Raw genomic sequence first — 18,843 nt, forward strand, 5'->3', positions numbered from 1 at the left:
TCTGGTTCAGTGTTTAACCACTTCAGCCCTGGAAAATTTGGCTGCTCAATGACCAGGCCATTTTTTGCGATTCAGCACTGCGTTGCTTTAACTGACAACTGCGTGCTCGTGTGACGTTGCACCCACACAAAATTGACATTCTTTTTTCCCCGCAAATAGAGCTTTGTTTTGGTGGTATTTGATAACCCCTTCGGTTTTTATTTTTTGCGCTATAAAAACGCATTGATTACTGTGTAAATGTCACTGACAGGGAAGGGGTTAACACTAGGGGGCAATCAAGGGGTTAACTGTGTTCCCTAGTGTGTGTTCTAATTGTGGGGGGTGGAGACTGACTATAGTAGATGACAGATCGTGGTTCCGAGCTATTAGGACTCACAATCTGCTTCTCCTCTCCTCACAGAACACGGATTTGTGTGTTTTCCCGTTTGGACGCGATTTATGTCGTTCCATGGTGTGCTGGCAAATATCTTCCCTTTACACACAGACACGTCCCTGTTCTGCCTCTCATGCCCACGATCTCGTGCGGTCATCGCGTCTGCCGGCCACGAGCATTGGCACCCCCCTGCAATGCAGTGGGCACACGCATGCCTGCTATCCCGTTTAAAGGAGCCGATGTACAGTGACGACGGCTCGCGGGATCGTGCCGACCTGCCGCAGTATAATGACGGCGGCTGGTTGGCAAGTGGATCAAAAACAGTAACAGTTTGTTCCAGAGGAAGGCAAAAAAAAAACTGCGGTCAGGGATCGGGGGCAGTTTTGTCTCATAAAGACAGACGGATTCCTCGGTGACCTCACACAGGCAGTTGTCGCAATTCCCTGGATCAAACTATTTCCTCTTCAGATTAATCAGTCAAGCAATGGGAGAAATGCAGAAACTTCTACCAACCAATCAGAAATCATCTATTGCTTCACCTGCTTTGAACTGAAGGATGTTATATGATAGATCTGTTTTATGTCATCCTGGAGCTTCTATGATAACGAATATGACTTTTTTTTCTTTAGAATTGGATTGAGCCTGAGATCCCCGCTGTCCCACCATCAGACCCCACCGACATTGTATTACACCTCGATGATGCCTTTGATGATGAATCTGGTCTGAGCAGTCTCGCTATCTTCCCAGAAAACGGAAATCTACCTCTTCATGATGGAAATTGGATGGAGAGCGAGACAACCGGAGCCTCAGAGACCGACCATGATGACTGTGATGCCTTTGAGGTTGAATCTGGTCTGAGCAGTCTCGCTATGTCCCCAGGAACCGGAAATCTACCTCTTCATGATGGATTTGGGATGGAGAGCGAGACAACCGGAGCCTCAGAGACCGACCATGGTGACCATGATACCTTTGATGTCGAATCTGTACTGAGCAGAAGCGGGAATGGACCGCGCCTGGATGAAGTAAGTATCCTCTATCCTTCTTACATGGCTGAAAAGACTCACCTCTGTCTGGTTCAGTGTTTAACCACTTCAGGCCTGGAAAATTTGGCTGCTCAATGACCAGGCCATTTTTTGCGATTCGGCACTGCGTTGCTTTAACTGACAACTGCGTGCTCGTGTGACGTTGCACCCACACAAAATTGACATTCTTTTTTCCCCACAAATAGAGCTTTGTTTTGGTGGTATTTGATAACCCCTTCGGTTTTTATTTTTTGCGCTATAAAAACGCATTGATTACGGTGTAAATGTCACTGACAGGGAAGGGGTTAACACTAGGGGGCAATCAAGGGGTTAACTGTGTTCCCTAGTGTGTGTTCTAATTGTGGGGGGAGGAGACTGACTATAGTAGATGACAGATCGTGGTTCCGAGCTATTAGGGACTCACAATCTGCTTCTCCTCTCCTCACAGAACACGGATTTGTGTGTTTTCCCGTTTGGACGCTATTTATGTCGTTCCATGGTGTGCTGGCAAATATCTTTCCTTTACACACAGACACGTCCCTGTTCTGCCTCTCATGCCCACGATCTCGTGCAGTCATCGCGTCTGCCGGCCACGAGCATTGGCACCCCCCTGCAATGCAGTGGGCACATGCATGCCTGCTATCCCGTTTAAAGGAGCCGATATACAGTGACGACGGCTCGCGGGATCGTGCCGACCCGCCGCAGTATAATGACGGCGGCTGGTTGGCAAGTGGATCAAAAACAGTAACAGTTTGTTCCAGAGGAAGGCAAAAAAAAACTGCGGTCAGGGATCGGGGGCAGTTTTGTCTCATAAAGACAGACAGAGTCCTCGGTGACCTCACACAGGCAGTTGTCGCAATTCCCTGGATCAAACTATTTCCTCTTCAGCTTAATCAGTCAAGCAATGGGAGAAATGCAGAAAGTTCTATCAACCAATCAGAAATCATCTATTGCTTCACCTGCTTTGAACTGAAGGGTGTTATATGATAGATCTGTTTTATGTCATCCTGGAGCTTCTATGATAACGAATATGACTTTTTTTTTCTTTAGTTTTGGATTGAGAGTGAGATCCCCGCTGTCCCACCATCAGAACCCATCGACATAATGATACACCTCGATGATGTGGCAATCAATACAAGCAGCAGATCTCCAATCAACACGCAAGTTTCTTCATTGGAATTTCCTTTGTACAATGTGACATCACCAATGATGGTGCACTGATCTTTAGATCTGGAGGATAATCTGTAGTGATAGAAAAATTGGAAAAACAGGGTCATGGCGGGCGGGTGTCCTCCCAGATCAGTCCGCACCACTGACCGGGGGGTCTAGGAGGTGGCTGTGTGTGTCTGTGTTGCTGGCCGTGCGTGCCGGAGGGGGGGGGGATTGGTTGGGCTAGTCCACTGGTGGGGGGGTTAGATAAGTCCGCTGGAGGAGGGGAGGGTGTTAGATAAGAAGGCTGGTGGGGGGGAGGGTGTTAGATAAGTCCGCTGGAGGGGGGGGGTGTTAGAAAAGCCAGCTGGAGGGGGGAGGGTGTTAGATAAGTAGGCTGGTGGGGGGAGGGTGTTAGATAAGTAGGCTGGTGGGGGGGAGGGTGTTAGATAAGTAGGCTGGTGGGGGGAGGGTGTTAGATAAGTAGGCTGGTGGGGGGTGTTAGATAAGTAGGCTGGTGGGGGGTGTTAGATAAGTAGGCTGGTGGGGGAGGGTGTTAGATAAGTCCGCTAGTGGGGGGGTGTTAGATAAGTCCGCTGGTGGGGGGTGTTAGATAAGTAGGCTGGTGGGGGGGTGTTAGATAAGGAGGCTGGTGGGGGGAGGGTGTTAGATAAGTAGGCGGGTGGGGGGAGGGTGTTAGATAAGTAGGCTGGTGGGGGGGAGGGTGTTAGATAAGTCCGCTGGAGGGGGGGGGTGTTAGAAAAGCCAGCTGGAGGGGGGTGTTAGATAAGTCCGCTGGTGGGGGGTGTTAGATAAGTAGGCTGGTGGGGGGGTGTTAGATAAGTAGGCTGGTGGGGGGGTGTTAGATAAGTCCGCTGGTGGGGGGGTGTTAGATAAGTCCGCTGGTGGGGGGGTGTTAGATAAGTCCGCTGGTGGGGGGAGGGTGTTAGATAAGTAGGCTGGTGGGGGGAGGGGGTTAGATAAGTAGGCTGGTGGAGGGTGTTAGATAAGTAGGCTGGTGGGGGGGTGTTAGATAAGTCCGCTGGTGGGGGGGTGTTAGATAAGTCCGCTGGTGGGGGGAGGGTGTTAGATAAGTAGGCTGGTGGGGGGAGGGTGTTAGATAAGTAGGCTGGTGGGGGAGGGTGTTAGATAAGTCCGCTGGTGGGGGGAGGGTGTTAGATAAGTCCGCTGGTGGGGGGAGGGTGCTAGAAAAAAAACAAAAGCAGCCGATGGAGGAGCGAGGGAGGAGGAGGAGGGGAACTTCCCTTTTTAGGTGAAGTTCCACATTAAGATGGGGCAGCACAGAGGCTTAGCGGTGAGCCTTGCAGCACTGGGGTCCTCGGTTCAAGACCTGACCAGGACACTATCTGCATGGAGTTTGCATGTTCTCCCTGTGCTTGCGTGGGTTTTCCCCGGGTACTCCGGTTTCCCCCCACACAACAAAAACATGCAACTTTTTGTGTTGGTGGTGCAGTGGTGAGCACAGCTGCTTTCCAAGCAGACGACCCGGGTTCGATTCCCGGCCAACATAATGGCCAAGATTCTCCCCAGAGACTGGAATTCTATGTGGAGTGCAGATTAGCGATGGGATAAAATGTAAAGGAATGAAGTGAATGTCGTGGGTTTGTATGGATTTTATTACACACCTTAGAATAGATTTCTTGCAGGTAGGTGTGATTGTTGTGTATTCTCAGTGTCAGCCAGTAGGTGGAGCACTTGGCTACCTTTCAGGTATTTTCTAGGCTCTCCTTCACAACTTTGCTGAAGAAAGACCGGCTATGTACTATATACAGTGGGGGAAAAACACATGAGAAATGTTATAAATGGAGAAAGTAAAATAAGTATTTGATCCCCGACCAACCAACAATAACCCTCCCCCCACAGACTGGCTCCAGTAGGGGCTCATGTGGTACACAGATCAGTCCTGACAATGTAAGAAGGTTCTCCTAATGACAACTCGTTATGTGTATAGAAGACTCCTGTCCACAGAATCCCTTCCCTCCAATCCTCACCATCATGGGGAAGAGCAAAGATCTGTCAGAGGAGGTCGGGGAGAAGATTGGAGACCTGCACAAGGCTGGAATGGGCTACAAGACCATCAGCAAGAAGCTTGGTGAGAGGAGACGAGTGTTGGAGAGATTATTCACAAATGGAAGAAATACAAAATCACCATCAATTGTCCTCAGTCTGGAGCTCCATGGAAGATTTCTCCTCATGGGGTGAGGATGGTCATGAGAAAAGTGAGGGATCCGCCCAGAACTACACAGGGAGGAGCTTGTGAAGGATCTCAAGACAGTTGGGACCCCAGTCACCAAACACACCATTGGTGACACAATACACCGCCATGGATTGAAATCCTGCAGCCCCAACAGGTCCCCCTCCTCAGGAAGACACATGTACAGGTCCCCCTCCTCAGGAAGACATGTGTACAGGTCCCCCTCCTCAGGAAGACACGTGTACAGGTCCCCCTCCTCAGGAAGACACGTGTACAGGCCCCCCTCCTCAGGAAGACACATGTACAGGTCCCCCTCCTCAGGAAGACACGTGTACAGGTCCCCCTCCTCAGGAAGACACATGTACAGATCAACCTCCTCAGGAAGACAGGTGTACAGGTCCCCCTCCTCAGGAAGACACGTGTACAGGTCACCCTCCTCAGGAAGACACGTGTACAGATCAACCTCCTCAGGAAGACAGGTGTACAGGTCCCCCTCCTCAGGAAGACACGTGTACAGGTCACCCTCCTCAGGAAGACACGTGTACAGGTCCTCCTCCTCAGGAAGACACGTGTACAGGTCCTCCTCCTCAGGAAGACACGTGTACAGGTCCTCCTCCTCAGAAAGACACGTGTACAGGTCCCCTTCCTCAGGAAGACATGTGTACAGGTCCCCTTCCTCAGGAAGACACGTGTACAGGTCCCCCTCCTCAGGAAGACACGTGTACAGGTCCCCCTCCTCAGGAAGACACGTGTACAGGTCCCCCTCCTCAGGAAGACACGTGTACAGGTCCCCCTCCTCAGGAAGACACGTGTACAGATCAACCTCCTCAGGAAGACAGGTGTACAGGTCCCCCTCCTCAGGAAGACACGTGTACAGGTCCCCCTCCTCAGGAAGACACGTGTACAGGTCCAGGTCCTCCTCCTCAGGAAGACACGTGTACAGGTCCCCCTCCTCAGGAAGACACGTGTACAGGTCCCCCTCCTCAGGAAGACACGTGTACAGGTCACCCTCCTCAGGAAGACACGTGTACAGGTCCCCCTCCTCAGGAAGACATGTGTACAGGTCCCCCTCCTCAGGAAGACACGTGTACAGGTCCCCCTCCTCAGGAAGACATGTGTACAGGTCCCCCTCCTCAGGAAGACACGTGTACAGATCAACCTCCTCAGGAAGACAGGTGTACAGGTCCCCCTCCTCAGGAAGACACGTGTACAGGTCACCCTCCTCAGGAAGACACGTGTACAGATCAACCTCCTCAGGAAGACACGTGTACAGGTCCTCCTCCTCAGGAAGACACGTGTACAGGTCCCCCTCCTCAGGAAGACACGTGTACAGGTCCCCCTCCTCAGGAAGACACGTGTACAGGTCACCCTCCTCAGGAAGACACGTGTACAGGTCCTCCTCCTCAGGAAGACACGTGTACAGGTCCCCCTCCTCAGGAAGACACGTGTACAGGTCCCCCTCCTCAGGAAGACACGTGTACAGGTCACCCTCCTCAGGAAGACACGTGTACAGGTCCTCCTCCTCAGGAAGACACGTGTACAGGTCCCCCTCCTCAGGAAGACACGTGTACAGGTCCCCCTCCTCAGGAAGACACGTGTACAGGTCCCCCTCCTCAGGAAGACACGTGTACAGATCACCCTCCTCAGGAAGACACGTGTACAGGTCCTCCTCCTCAGGAAGACACGTGTACAGGTCCCCCTCCTCAGGAAGACACGTGTACAGGTCCCCCTCCTCAGGAAGACACGTGTACAGATCACCCTCCTCAGGAAGACACGTGTACAGGTCCCCCTCCTCAGGAAGACACATGTACAGGTCAGTCTGACATTTGCCAATGAACATCTAAATGATTCAGAGAAGGATTGGGGGAGAAAGTTCTGTGTCAGGTGAGATCAAAATTCAGCTCTTTGGCATTAACTCGACTCCCCGTGTTTAGAGGAAGAAAAATGCTGACTATTACCCTAAGTACACCATCCCTACAGTCACACACGGAGGTGGGAACATGAACACCATCCCTACAGTCACACACAGAGGTGGGAACATGAACACCATCCCTACCGTCACACACGGAGGTGGGAACATGAACACCATCCCTACCGTCACACACAGAGGTGGGAACATGAACACCATCCCTACAGTCACACACGGAGGGGGGAACATGAACACCATCCCTACAGTCACACACGGAGGTGGGAACATGAACACCATCCCTACAGTCACACACAGAGGTGGGAACGTGATGCTTTGGGGCGGTTTCTCTGATAAAGGTACAGGCCGACTTTGCCGCATTGAGGGGCCAATGGACGGGGCCATGTATTGTAAGATCTTGGGTGAGAACCTTCTTCCCTCATCCAGAACACTGAAGATGGGTCATGGATGGGTCATGGATGGGTCATGGATGGGTCATTCAGCATCACAATGACCCAAAACATACCACCGAACAAAGGAGAGGCTCAAGAAGCACATAAAGGTCATGGAGTGGCCCGGCCAGTCTCCAGACCTTAATCCTATAGAGAATTTATGGAGGAGCCGAAACTTTGAGTTGCCAAAAAGACCTTAAAGTGATACTATAAAGGTTCCATAAAAATAAATAACACACATGTCATACTTACCTCCACTGTGGTCCTCCCTGCATTAGATAACCCCCTGGGAGAAGCGCTCTCCCGGGGGTCACCTTGCGGGCGCTCTCCCGTCCATAGATGCCGAATGCAGGACTCGGCCCCGCCCCCCCCGCGTCATTGGATTTCATTGACAGCAGCGCGAGCCAATGGCTGCGCTGCTATCAATCTATCCAATCAAGAGCCGAGAACCCCCTAGCCCAGAGATGCCGCGTCCCCGTGGGACAAGTTGGAGGGTTCAGGTAAGTAAAACGGGGGAGGGGGGGCGGTCACTGCCAGGTGTTTTTCATCCATAGGATGCATTAAGGTGAAGAAACAGGAACCTTTACATCCCCTTGAAGGATTTAGAGAAGATCTGTAGAGAAGAGAGGAGAAAATCCCTCCTGAGATGAGTGCGAACCTCATCACCACCTACAAGAAACGTCTGACCTCTGTGATCACCAACAAGGGTTTCTCCACCAACTACTAAGGGGATCAAATACTTATTTTACTCACTGAACTCCATTTATAACATTTGTATTGTGTGATTTCTCTGGAGTTTTGGTTGATCTTCTGTCTCCATCATATAAAATACAATTATAGACCCTTCATTTCTATGTAAGGGGGTAAAACTTCCACAATCCTCGGGGCAGACGATCGATATCCCCCCCTCCCCCTCTGTATATCATCTCATTACTAAGAACATTTCTCAGCACCATCACTTACTAAATGACCTGAAAAGATGAATGGTCAGCGAGAAAGCGGAGCGTGTGTTCCCGGTGTGTGGGGGCGTGAGCGGATGTCGGGGGGGGGAGATGTTGAGGCGGGTCCAGGCCTCCCGCCCGCTCTATCAGATGACGTAGCCGGTGAGGAGGGGGAGGAAGGAGGGGAAAGGAGATGCCGAGACGCCTCGGCGGAGGAGAGTGGAAGCTAGCGACAGCTCTCCCGCAGGGAACCATGGAACGCCGGACAGGTATCCCGGTGAGAGAGGGATCGGCGGCGGCGGCAGGATTGAAGAAACGTTCGATCTCAGCTATGACCAGGAAAAGGGGGGCGGAGGAGGAGGCGCTCACACAAAATGGCTCACAAATGCTGCGCAGCTGAAAGGAGAAGACAGGCCAGGTATCCGGGCCGACTGCTGCCGCTGCTTCCAAGTTAGAGCGGTGCGCTCACACACCAAACTACACCCCGAAAAAAAGTCTGCAAACGGGGGAGGGGCAGCAGCAGCAGCAGCAGGCTACAACGCTAGTACAAAGCACAGGGAGGAAGAGCCAGGCTTTGGTGAGAGAAATCCCTGGGAAATCTAGCAATAGGCACTAGAGCGGGTAGTAAGCGGGACAGCGGAGGCACAGGAGCCCGGGATAAGTTCTCCTACAGAAAGGGAAAGGGCTCAGGACATGGATATGGGTGCAGAGGAAGAGAGCCGTCCCTAAAAGACATTTTATTATCTCTGGATGATTTATCACACCAACCAAAGCAGATCAGGGAAGACGTCTTCAATCTGAAAAATCAAATAGAAAAAGTTACTATCCCAACCTGAGTTCTGGAGGGGGGAGTCAGTCAGGTGGAGGACGATTTGTACCCCTTGAAACAGGAGATGCAACTGAATATGTGCATGGATAAAAGAGAAATTAGGGGGAGAGAAGCTAGCCAGATTTTTTGCCATGGAAAGGAGCGTACAGAATCGCCTTCAGGATTACGGCCGGAAGAAGCCAGCCAAGACCTGGAATTATACAACTCCTGTGCTATAGAGAGAAGACAATTATCCTTCAGAAAGCAAGAGAATATAAAGGGGTGAAGATTTCACTACACCCCGATTTTTCCCCCGAAAAGACAGAGAGACAAATTGATAGATTGTGAAAGGAGACTGCAATATCTGAAAGTGAGTTACGCATGACTTCATCAGGTACGTTTGAGAGTAACAGCACTGGAGGAAACCAGGAACTTTAACAACCCAGAAGAGGTGACATCATGGTTGGAGAAAAAGGAGTGTCAGATTCAACAGGGGGAGAAGATATAAAGAAGACAGGAGGGAAGCTGAAATTGGATATGGATTGTGGGCTAGACTGAAGGGGTGTCCCCTCCCCCCCCCCGAGAATCAATGAATTCCTCTTAAAGTGGAAGTAAACTCCCCTGTTGTTTTCAGCCAAGGAAGCCGCCATCTTTGCCTCTGTTTAATCTTCAACTGCTATGGTGCTGCACATGTGATTGGTTATGACACCAGCCATTGGATGGTTTGATAGTTTGGCTGAGAGCACAGCCAATGAGCAGTGAGCATTCCCGGCATGACTTTATTTTTTAACTGTTTAAATCGATGAGTTTACTTCCACTTTAACTGCTCACTGTTACCAGAAAACTTCCAATAAAAAATGATTTAAATTAAAAAAAAAACATCAATGCAAAATATAGAGACCCTGTGACTGCTGGAGAAATCAGTACAGCACCAACATTGAGGCACTATTCCCCCACTGACACCAATGATGGGGCACTATTCCCCCACCGACACCAATGATGGGGCACTATTCCCCCACTGACACCAATGATGGGGCACTATTCCCCCACTGACACCAATGATGGGGCACTATTCCCCCACTGACACCAATGATGGGGCACTATTCCCCCACTGACACCAATGATGGGGCACTATTCCCCCACTGACACCAATGATGGGGCACTATTCCCCCACTGACACCAATGATGGGGCACTATTCCCCCACTGACACCAATGATGGGGCACTATTCCCCCACTGACACCAATGATGGGGCACTATTCCCCCACTGACACCAATGATGGGGCACTATTCCCCCCACTGACACCAATGATGGGGCACTATTCCCCCCACTGACACCAATGATGGGGCACTATTCCCCCCACTGACACCAATGATGGGGCACTATTCCCCCACTGACACCAATGATGGGGCAATATTCCCCCCACTGACACCAATGATGGGGCAATATTCCCCCCACTGACACCAATGATGGGGCACTATTCCCCCCACTGACACCAATTATGGGGCACTATTCCTCCCACTGATACCAATGATGGGGCACTATTCCCCCCACTGACACCAATGATGGGGCACTATTCCCCCACTAACACCAATGATGGGGCACTATTCCCCCACTGACACCAATGATGGGGCACTATACCTCCCACTGACACCAATGATGGGGCACTATTCTTCCACTGACACCAATGATGGGGCACTATTCCTCCCACTGACACCAATGATGGGGCACTATTCCCCAACTGACACCAATGATGGGGCACTATTCCTCCCACTGACACCAATGATGGGGCACTATTCCTCCCACTGACACCAATGATGGGTTACTATTCCTCCACTGATACCAATGATGGGGCACTATTCCCCCACTGACACCAATGATGGGGCACTATTCCTCCCACTGACACCAATGATGGGGCACTATTCCCCCCACTGACACCAATGATGGGGCACTATTCCTCCCACTGACACCAATGATGGGGCACTATTCCTCCCACTGACACCAATGATGGGTCACTATTCCTCCACTGACACCAATGATGGGGCACTATTCCTCCCACTGACACCAATGATGGGGCACTATTCCCCCACTGACACCAATGATGGGGCACTATTCCTCCCACTGACACCAATGATGGGGCACTATTCCCCCAGAACATACTTTTGTTAATCCAAGCATATCCTGCTGCACTGAATGAGATGAGAACCATGTCAGGGGTCAGCAGAGCTGTGATCATTTACTGTCAATCAACACTTTCATCTTGGTGTTGTGATTGGTTCTCCCCCCTCCTCCAGTTCCGGATTGGTCAGTGCCGGGCTTTGCTGTCCGTCCCGAGAAGGGAAATACCTTTCTTTGTAGATTTGGAGGAATCCTCAGTCCCCCGAGGAGAAGGAGGCGCTGCGCCTTTCCTGGAGATCGTCAGACCTGCGACACGGAGAAAATCAGATAAAGTTACCAAGAAATATATATATATATATACTCATACAGTATGTGACAAAAGTAAGTACACCCCTCAGTGACATTCCTTCTCTCTTTTCATGTGACAACACTGAAGAAATGACACTTGTCTACAATGTAAAGTAGTGAGTGTACAGCTTGTATAACAGTGTAAATTTCCTGTCCCCTCAAAATAACTCAACACACAGCCATTCATGTCTAAACCGCTGGCAACAAAAGTCAGGACACCCCTAAGTGAAAATCTCCAGATTGGGCCCAATTGGCCATTTTCCCTCCCCGGTGTCATGTGACTCGTTAGTGTTACAAGGTCTCAGGTGTGAATGGGGAGCAGGTGTGTTACATTTGGTGTTATCGCTCTCACTCTCTCATACTGGTCACTGGAAGTACAACATGGCACCTCATGGCAAAGAACTCTCTGAGGATCAGGAAAAAATTTTTCGCTCTACATAAAGATGCTGCCTGATGCGTTTCGTTAGAATGAACGTCCTCTGAGTCTGTGTCAGCGGGGTACCACACACGCCAAGCCTAGATAGTGCTCGATCGCCTTCTAGGAGGTCTTTGGATCGATTGATGTTCGTTTTTTACCACATTTCTGGAAGCGTTTAGCACCGACGTCCTTTAATAGACTATTAAGCAGTTTTACACTCTGTGGCCGTTTTATCTTTCCTTCATTATGGAGTAAACTTTACCATCAGCCATGACAGCACCACCGCCTGCAATATAAACCGAGGAAGCCGATCGGATCTTCTATACTTGCCCATCGCGCCTCTCTAGGACTCTTAGATTTGGAGTCTAGACCTCTGGTAAGGAGGCATTTTATATCAATGTGGGTGGAGGTGCACTTGGGGGGGATCAAAACGCACATCAGTTATACTCATCGTTACTGCGTCTAACAACCGGCTTGTGATAGCAATAAAAATCAATCAATAAATAGCAGCCCCTGTGTGGCCATGCAAATATTGATTGCACCATAAACCAAAACTGTGCTAAATAAATAAGTAGGTAATAAAATAGTGAGAAGTCTATATGGGATTATGAAAAACAAGTCCATAGGTTGTCGTGATTTCCATACAATTCTTAAAGGGGTTGTAAAGATTCGTTTTTTATTTTCTAAATAGGTTCCTTTAACCACTTCAGCCCCGGACCAATTGTCACCCTAAGGACCAGAGGTCTTTTTACAATTTCGCACTGCGCTGCTTTAACTGGTAATTGCGCGGTCATGCAATGTTGTACCCAAACAAAATTTGCGTCCTTTTCTTCCCACAAATAGAGATTTCTTTTGATGGTATTTGATTGCCTCTGCGATTTTTATTTTTTGCGATATAAATGGAAAAAGACAGAAAATTTTGAGAAAAAATTATATTTTCTATTTTTTGTTATAAGAAAAATCGAATAAACTCAATTTTAGTCATATATTTAGGGCAAAATGTATTCAGCCACATGTCTTTAGTAAAAAAAATGTCAATAGCGAATATTTATTGGTTTGCGCAAAAGTTATAGCGTCTACAAACCAGAGGACATTTTCTGGAATTTACACAGCTATTAATTTATGACTGCCTATCTCATTTCTTGAGGTGCTAAAATGGCAGGGCAGTACAACCCCCCCCCCCCCCCCAAATGACCCCATTTTGGAAAGTAGACACCCCAAGGAAATTGCTGAGGGGCATGTTGAGCCCATTGAATATTTTTTTTTTTGTCCCAAGTGATTGAATATTGACAAAAAAAAAAAAAAGTTTACAAAAAGTTGTCACTAAATGATATATTGCTCACACATGCCATAGTTATATGTGGAATTGCACCCCAAAATCTATTCTGCTGCTTCTCCTGAGTATGGGGATACCACATGTGTGGGACTTTTTGGGAGTCTAGTCGCGCACGGCACCCCGAAAACCAATCACTGCCTTCAGGATTTCTAAGGGTGCAAATTTTTGATTTCACTCCTCACTACCTATCACAGCTTCGAAGGTCATAAAATGCTAAAATAGCACAAAACCCCCCCAAATGACCCCATTTTGGAAAGTAGACACCCCAAGATATTTACTGAGAGGCATGTTGAGTCCATGAAATATTTTAAATTTTGCCACAAGTTGCAGAAATATTAATTTTTTTTTTTTTGCACAAAGTTGTCACTAAATGATATATTGCTCACACATGCTATGGGCATAAGTCAAATTACACCCCAAAATAAATTCTGCTGCTTCTCTTGAGTACGGGGATACCATATGTGGGGGACTTTTTGGGAGCCTAGCCACGTACGGGACCCTGAAATCCAAGCACTGCCTTCCGGATTTAAATATAAAACGCTACCAAAAAAACCTGTTAGCGATGGCAGGGATCAGGCCTGACTCTGCGATCGCTGCAGTTATGTGTTTAGTGTTTTGTAAGTGACAGTGATCGATCGATACTGCACTTGGGTGGGCTGGGCGGAGGGGAAAAACGCAGGTGCCAGCAGGTATCTGGGCTGATCCCGCTAACAATGCATTTTTTTGGAACCCTAAACTGCTGGGGACGCTAGTATAGATCTGATCAGATCAGATATTGATCTGTTCAGATTCTATACCCCTACGGGAGGTGTATGCTTTGCGTGTGGGTGTTAGCGGTACTGGCACTAACCTTGCGCTGCCTGGGGCGACGCAGACCCTGACCCTAAAACCTAATTGATATCACCCGCCGGGTGATCAGGGGGTTAAACCTTTATTGGGTAATAAATGGTGGGTGCCCTGATGCTATAAAAAGCAAACTAACCAGAGTCACCCGTAACACTTATACAGTGATCAGTGGTGAAAGGGTTAACTAGGGGCAATCAGGGGGTTCAAATTTTTATTAGGTAACTTTTTTTATTCAAAACACTGAATGCAGTGATCAGTAAATAAATGATCACTGCAATCAGTGACACTGTGACTGGGGGGGGGGGGGCGATGGGGGGGGGTTTGTGTACCTATGTGTTAGAGTAGTGTTTGGTGCACTTACTTTTAGTCTTCTCCTCGTATTCCGGTCAAAAAGACCGCCCCGAGGAGAATGACATCACTTCCTCCCTGCCTGCGTATACAATACACAGTGGGAGGAAGCTTCTCATTCGCCAGGAGCGATCGAGAGGGGGTGGCCAGAAACCAACGGCCATCCCCTCATCCCGGATTGCTCCTGCAGCGAAACAGACCACCGCATCCAGCGGGAGGGGATCCGATCGGACCCCCCACCCGCTGGAAGGCAAGCATGTACATGTACGTGCTTGTGCCTGTACATGCCATTGTGATGACGTACATTGGCAATACGGCGGTCCTTAAAGGGGAGGCCACCCTGAAAACAAAAAATTTAAAAAAATCTAAAAAAAATCTAAAAAAAAAAAAATGAAAAATTTTTTTTTTTTTTTTTTTACTTACCAGAAATGCCTGTTACTAGGCACATAATCCTAATCTTCCTCATCCTCCTCCGCGGAGATCTTCTGTCTTCTCTCTTCGTCGCGGCGTCTTCTGGGTAATGGGTCGCGCTGTGTTCTGGGAACTGTGTGTTCCAGAACACAGCGCGTCCCATTCAGAAAGCGCTGCGGGACTCGCGCATGCGCAGTAGGAAACGGGCAGTGAAGCCATAAGGCTCCACTGCCTGTTTCCCTTAGAGGGAATGGCGGCGCCGGGACCAGAGAGCCGAGGGACGGGTCGGCCTCGGGCGGCCGACATCGCGGGCGCCCTGGACAGGTAAGTGTGTTTATTAAGTCAGCAGCTGCAGTGTTTGCAGCTGCTGACTTTTTTTTTTTTTTTTAAACGGCCCTCCTCTTTAAGTGGTTAAGCTAGTGCATTGTTGGTTCACTTACCTTTTCCTTCCATTTCCTGTCTAAATGTTTTTTTTTCTTTGTCTGAATTTCTCACTTCCTGTTCCTCCTCAGTAAGCTGTTCTGGCTGACTAAACACGGCTCGGGTGATGGTGTGAAGTTTACTGAGGAGAAACAGGAAGTGAAACATTCAGAAAAAGAAAAAAAAAAACATTTAGAAGGGAAATGGAAGGAAAAGGTAAGTGAACCAACAATGCACTAGCTTAAAGGAACCTATTTAGAAAATAAAAAAGGAACCTTTAGAACCCCTTTAAGCTGGGAATGATGTCACCATGGAAGGTTGTGACAGTAGATAAGGGAAACTTCCACCTCATAAATCGGCTGCTCACCAGTTCCTGAGACCTCCTATTACAGGAGGTCAGTGACTCCTATGGCCCTAAAACCAGCCAAGGTCTTTGAACATCCAGGGGGATCACAAGGTTTAGAAGCCTCCACCGCCCACAGGGAATCGATCAGCTCCTGCGGCCTCTTGTTACAGAAGGTCTGAAACACCGGAGGGGGGGGGGGATTACACTGCCTCCACCACCCACAAGGAACCGATCAGAGGCTTTCCTGGCGGATGGTCTCCTGGTCTGGAAGTTGATGTGGAGCTCCTCTGATGGTCTTCTATGGTTGGGGTCCTCTCGGATGGTGCCTCTTGGCTCCTCTGATGGTCTTCTATGGTTGGGATCCTCTCGGATGGTGCCTCTTGGCTCCTCTCATGGTCTTCTATGGTTGGGATCCTCTCGGATGGTGCCTCTTGGCTCCTCTGATGGTCTTCTATGGTTGGGGTCCTCTCGGATGGTGCCTCTTGGCTCCTCTGATGGTCTTCTATGGTTGGGGTCCTCTCGGATGGTGCCTCTTGGCTCCTCTGATGGTCTTCTATGGTTGGGATCCTCTCGGATGGTGCCTCTTGGCTCCTCTCATGGTCTTCTATGGTTGGGATCCTCTCGGATGGTGCCTCTTGGCTCCTCTGATGGTCTTCTATGGTTGGGATCCTCTCGGATGGTGCCTCTTGGCTCCTCTCATGGTCTTCTATGGTTGGGATCCTCTCGGATGGTGCCTCTTGGCTCCTCTGATGGTCTTCTATGGTTGGGGTCCTCTCGGATGGTGCCTCTTGGCTCCTCTGATGGTCTTCTATAGTTGGGATCCTCTCGGATGGTGCCTCTTGGCTCCTCTGATGGTCTTCTATGGTTGGGGTCCTCTCAGATGGTGCCTCTTGGCTCCTCTGATGGTCTTCTATGGTTGGGATCCTCTCGGATGGTGCCTCTTGGCTCCTCTGATGGTCTTCTATGGTTGGGATCCTCTCGGATGGTGCCTCTTGGCTCCTCTGATGGTCTTCTATGGTTGGGGTCCTCTCGGATGGTGCCTCTTGGCTCCTCTCATGATCTTCTATGGTTGGGATCCTCTCGGATGGTGCCTCTTGGCTCCTCTCATGGTCTTCTATGGTTGGGGTCCTCTCGGATGGTGCCTCTTGGCTCCTATGATGGTGTTCTATGGTTGGGGTCCTCTCGGATGGTGCCTCCTGGCTCCTCTCATGGTCTTCTATGGTTGGGGTCCTCTCGGATGGTGCCTCCTGGCTCCTCTCATGGTCTTCTATGGTTGGGGTCCTCTCGGATGGTGCCTCCTGGCTCCTCTCATGGTCTTCTATGGTTGGGGTCCTCTCGGATGGTGCCTCTTGGCTCCTCTGATGGTCTTCTATGGTTGGGGTCCTCTCGGATGGTGCCTCTTGGCTCCTCTGATGGTCTTCTATGGTTGGGGTCCTCTCGGATGGTGCCTCTTGGCTCCTCTGATGGTCTTCTATAGTTGGGATCCTCTCGGATGGTGCCTCTTGGCTCCTCTCATGGTCTTCTATGGTTGGGGTCCTCTTGGATGGTGCCTCTTGACTCCTCTGATGGTCTTCTAAGGCTGGGGTCCTCTCGGATGGTGCCTCTTGGCTCCTCTCATGGTCTTCTATGGTTGGGGTCCTCTCGGATGGTGCCTCTTGGCTCCTCTGATGGTCTTCTATGGTTGGGGTCCTCTCGGATGGTGCCTCTTGGCTCCTCTGATGGTCTTCTATGGTTGGGATCCTCTCGGATGGTGCCTCTTGGCTCCTCTCATGGTCTTCTATGGTTGGGGTCCTCACGGATGGTGCCTCTTGGCTCCTCTCATGGTCTTCTATGGTTGGGATCCTCTCGGATGGTGCCTCTTGGCTCCTCTCATGGTCTTCTATGGTTGGGGTCCTCTCGGATGGTGCCTCTTGGCTCCTCTCATGGTCTTCTATGGTTGGGATCCTCTCGGATGGTGCCTCTTGGCTCCTCTCATGGTCTTCTATGGTTGGGGTCCTCGGATGTGCCTCTTGGCTCCTCTCATGGTCTTCTATGGTTGGGGTCCTCACGGATGGTGCCTCTTGGCTCCTCTCATGGTCTTCTATGGTTGGGATCCTCTCGGATGGTGCCTCTTGGCTCCTCTCATGGTCTTCTATGGTTGGGGTCCTCTCGGATGGTGCCTCTTGGCTCCTCTGATGGTGTTCTATGGTTGGGGTCCTCTCGGATGGTGCCTCTTGGCTCCTCTCATGGTCTTCTATGGTTGGGGTCCTCTCGGATGGTGCCTCTTGGCTCCTCTGATGGTCTTCTATGGTTGGGGTCCTCTCGGATGGTGCCTCTTGGCTCCTCTGATGGTCTTCTATGGTTGGGGTCCTCTCGGATGGTGCCTCTTGGCTCCTCTGATGGTCTTCTATGGTTGGGGTCCTCTCGGATGGTGCCTCTTGGCTCCTCTGATGGTCTTCTATGGTTGGGGTCCTCTCGGATGGTGCCTCTTGGGTCCTCTGATGGTCTTCTATGGTAGGGGGACTTCTGACTCTTCCCAGCTCAGTGACTGGACATGAAGGGGGAAATCTCTCCCACCTCTCGGCTTCTCTTCCTCCTGATCACAAGTGTCCACAATCAGGGGAAAGTTCCCCATAAAGTGTAATTCCACCATGTGGGGGGTCCCCGGCCTGCAATGTGCAGACTGAAGGCATGAAGCGGATTCTGCTCTGACCTGCGTGAGGCTCTTCTCGGTCTCTCCTCCGTGTCCTCGATGGAAGACGGAGGCTTCTTGTCCTGGCTGCGAGGTGTGAGGGGCCGTTCTGCGTCCCCCCACACATGTGAGGCGTCACCACCAATGTCAGAGTGAGAGCAATAATTCCCCACTAACTCTACACTCATAACCTGTAAAGGCTTTTAGGTACCGTCGTTTGTTGGCGTTTCGCAGTCGCACGCAATTTTAAATCTAGACATGCTGGGCAGAGGAGGGCACAGGAGGGCGGGGGTGAGGAGGGCACGGGAAGGCGGGAGCGAGGAGGGCACGGGAGGGCGGGGGCGAGGAGGGCACGGGAGGGCGGGGGCGAGGAGGGCATAGCTGAGTTTTAGAGATGTTGTTTAGAAAGTGGTGGGACCTCCATGCTGATATGTGATCTCCTCACATTCATCGTTGTCAGAGGCCTTCAAAGTATATAAAAGGGGCTACAAAACCAAAGACCAACTCTAGGGGGAGCCGGCGGTTAGCGGCTCCATTGGACGCCTTTTCATTATATCTGAAGCATCGATTATAGAAACAGAAATATAATTGGCCGGGGGTAACGGCGCACTCTCCGCAGGCGCTGCTCGTGGGGCTCAGTGATTGGCTGACATCAATAACGAGGAAGGGGAAATATTCCGCAAGGTATAATAAGAAGTAGAAATCCCGGAGCCGC

General features: G+C 50.2%; 1 protein-coding gene and 1 non-coding gene across 6 annotated transcripts in view; one reads left to right on the plus strand and one right to left on the minus strand.

The window, feature by feature from the left end:
* LOC143989361 (CAP-Gly domain-containing linker protein 4-like) overlaps positions 1-18,843 on the minus strand; it is a 63,867-nt gene that overhangs the window by 27,565 nt on the left and 17,459 nt on the right. For 4 of the 5 annotated variants that reach the window (XR_013277016.1, XM_077489466.1, XM_077489465.1 and 1 more), the window contains one exon: positions 11,213-11,290. The exons of the other annotated variant lie outside the window; for it this stretch is intronic. Coding sequence is in view for 2 of the 4 variants with exons in the window: in XM_077489466.1 (XP_077345592.1) it covers positions 11,213-11,290 (78 nt within the window). In the remaining 2 variants the exon portion in view is untranslated. The remainder of the gene's footprint in view (positions 1-11,212; positions 11,291-18,843) is intronic. 5 annotated transcript variants of the gene reach the window in all.
* Positions 4,004-4,075, plus strand: TRNAG-UCC (transfer RNA glycine (anticodon UCC)). Its single transcript has one exon. It is a non-coding gene; the product is annotated as a tRNA-Gly (tRNA).

Source organism: Lithobates pipiens, unplaced genomic scaffold (genome assembly GCF_037356315.1).
Source record: "Lithobates pipiens isolate NorthernLeopardFrog02 unplaced genomic scaffold, aLitPip1_a1.2 Scaffold_18, whole genome shotgun sequence".
Classification (NCBI taxonomy): Eukaryota; Metazoa; Chordata; class Amphibia; order Anura; family Ranidae; genus Lithobates; species Lithobates pipiens.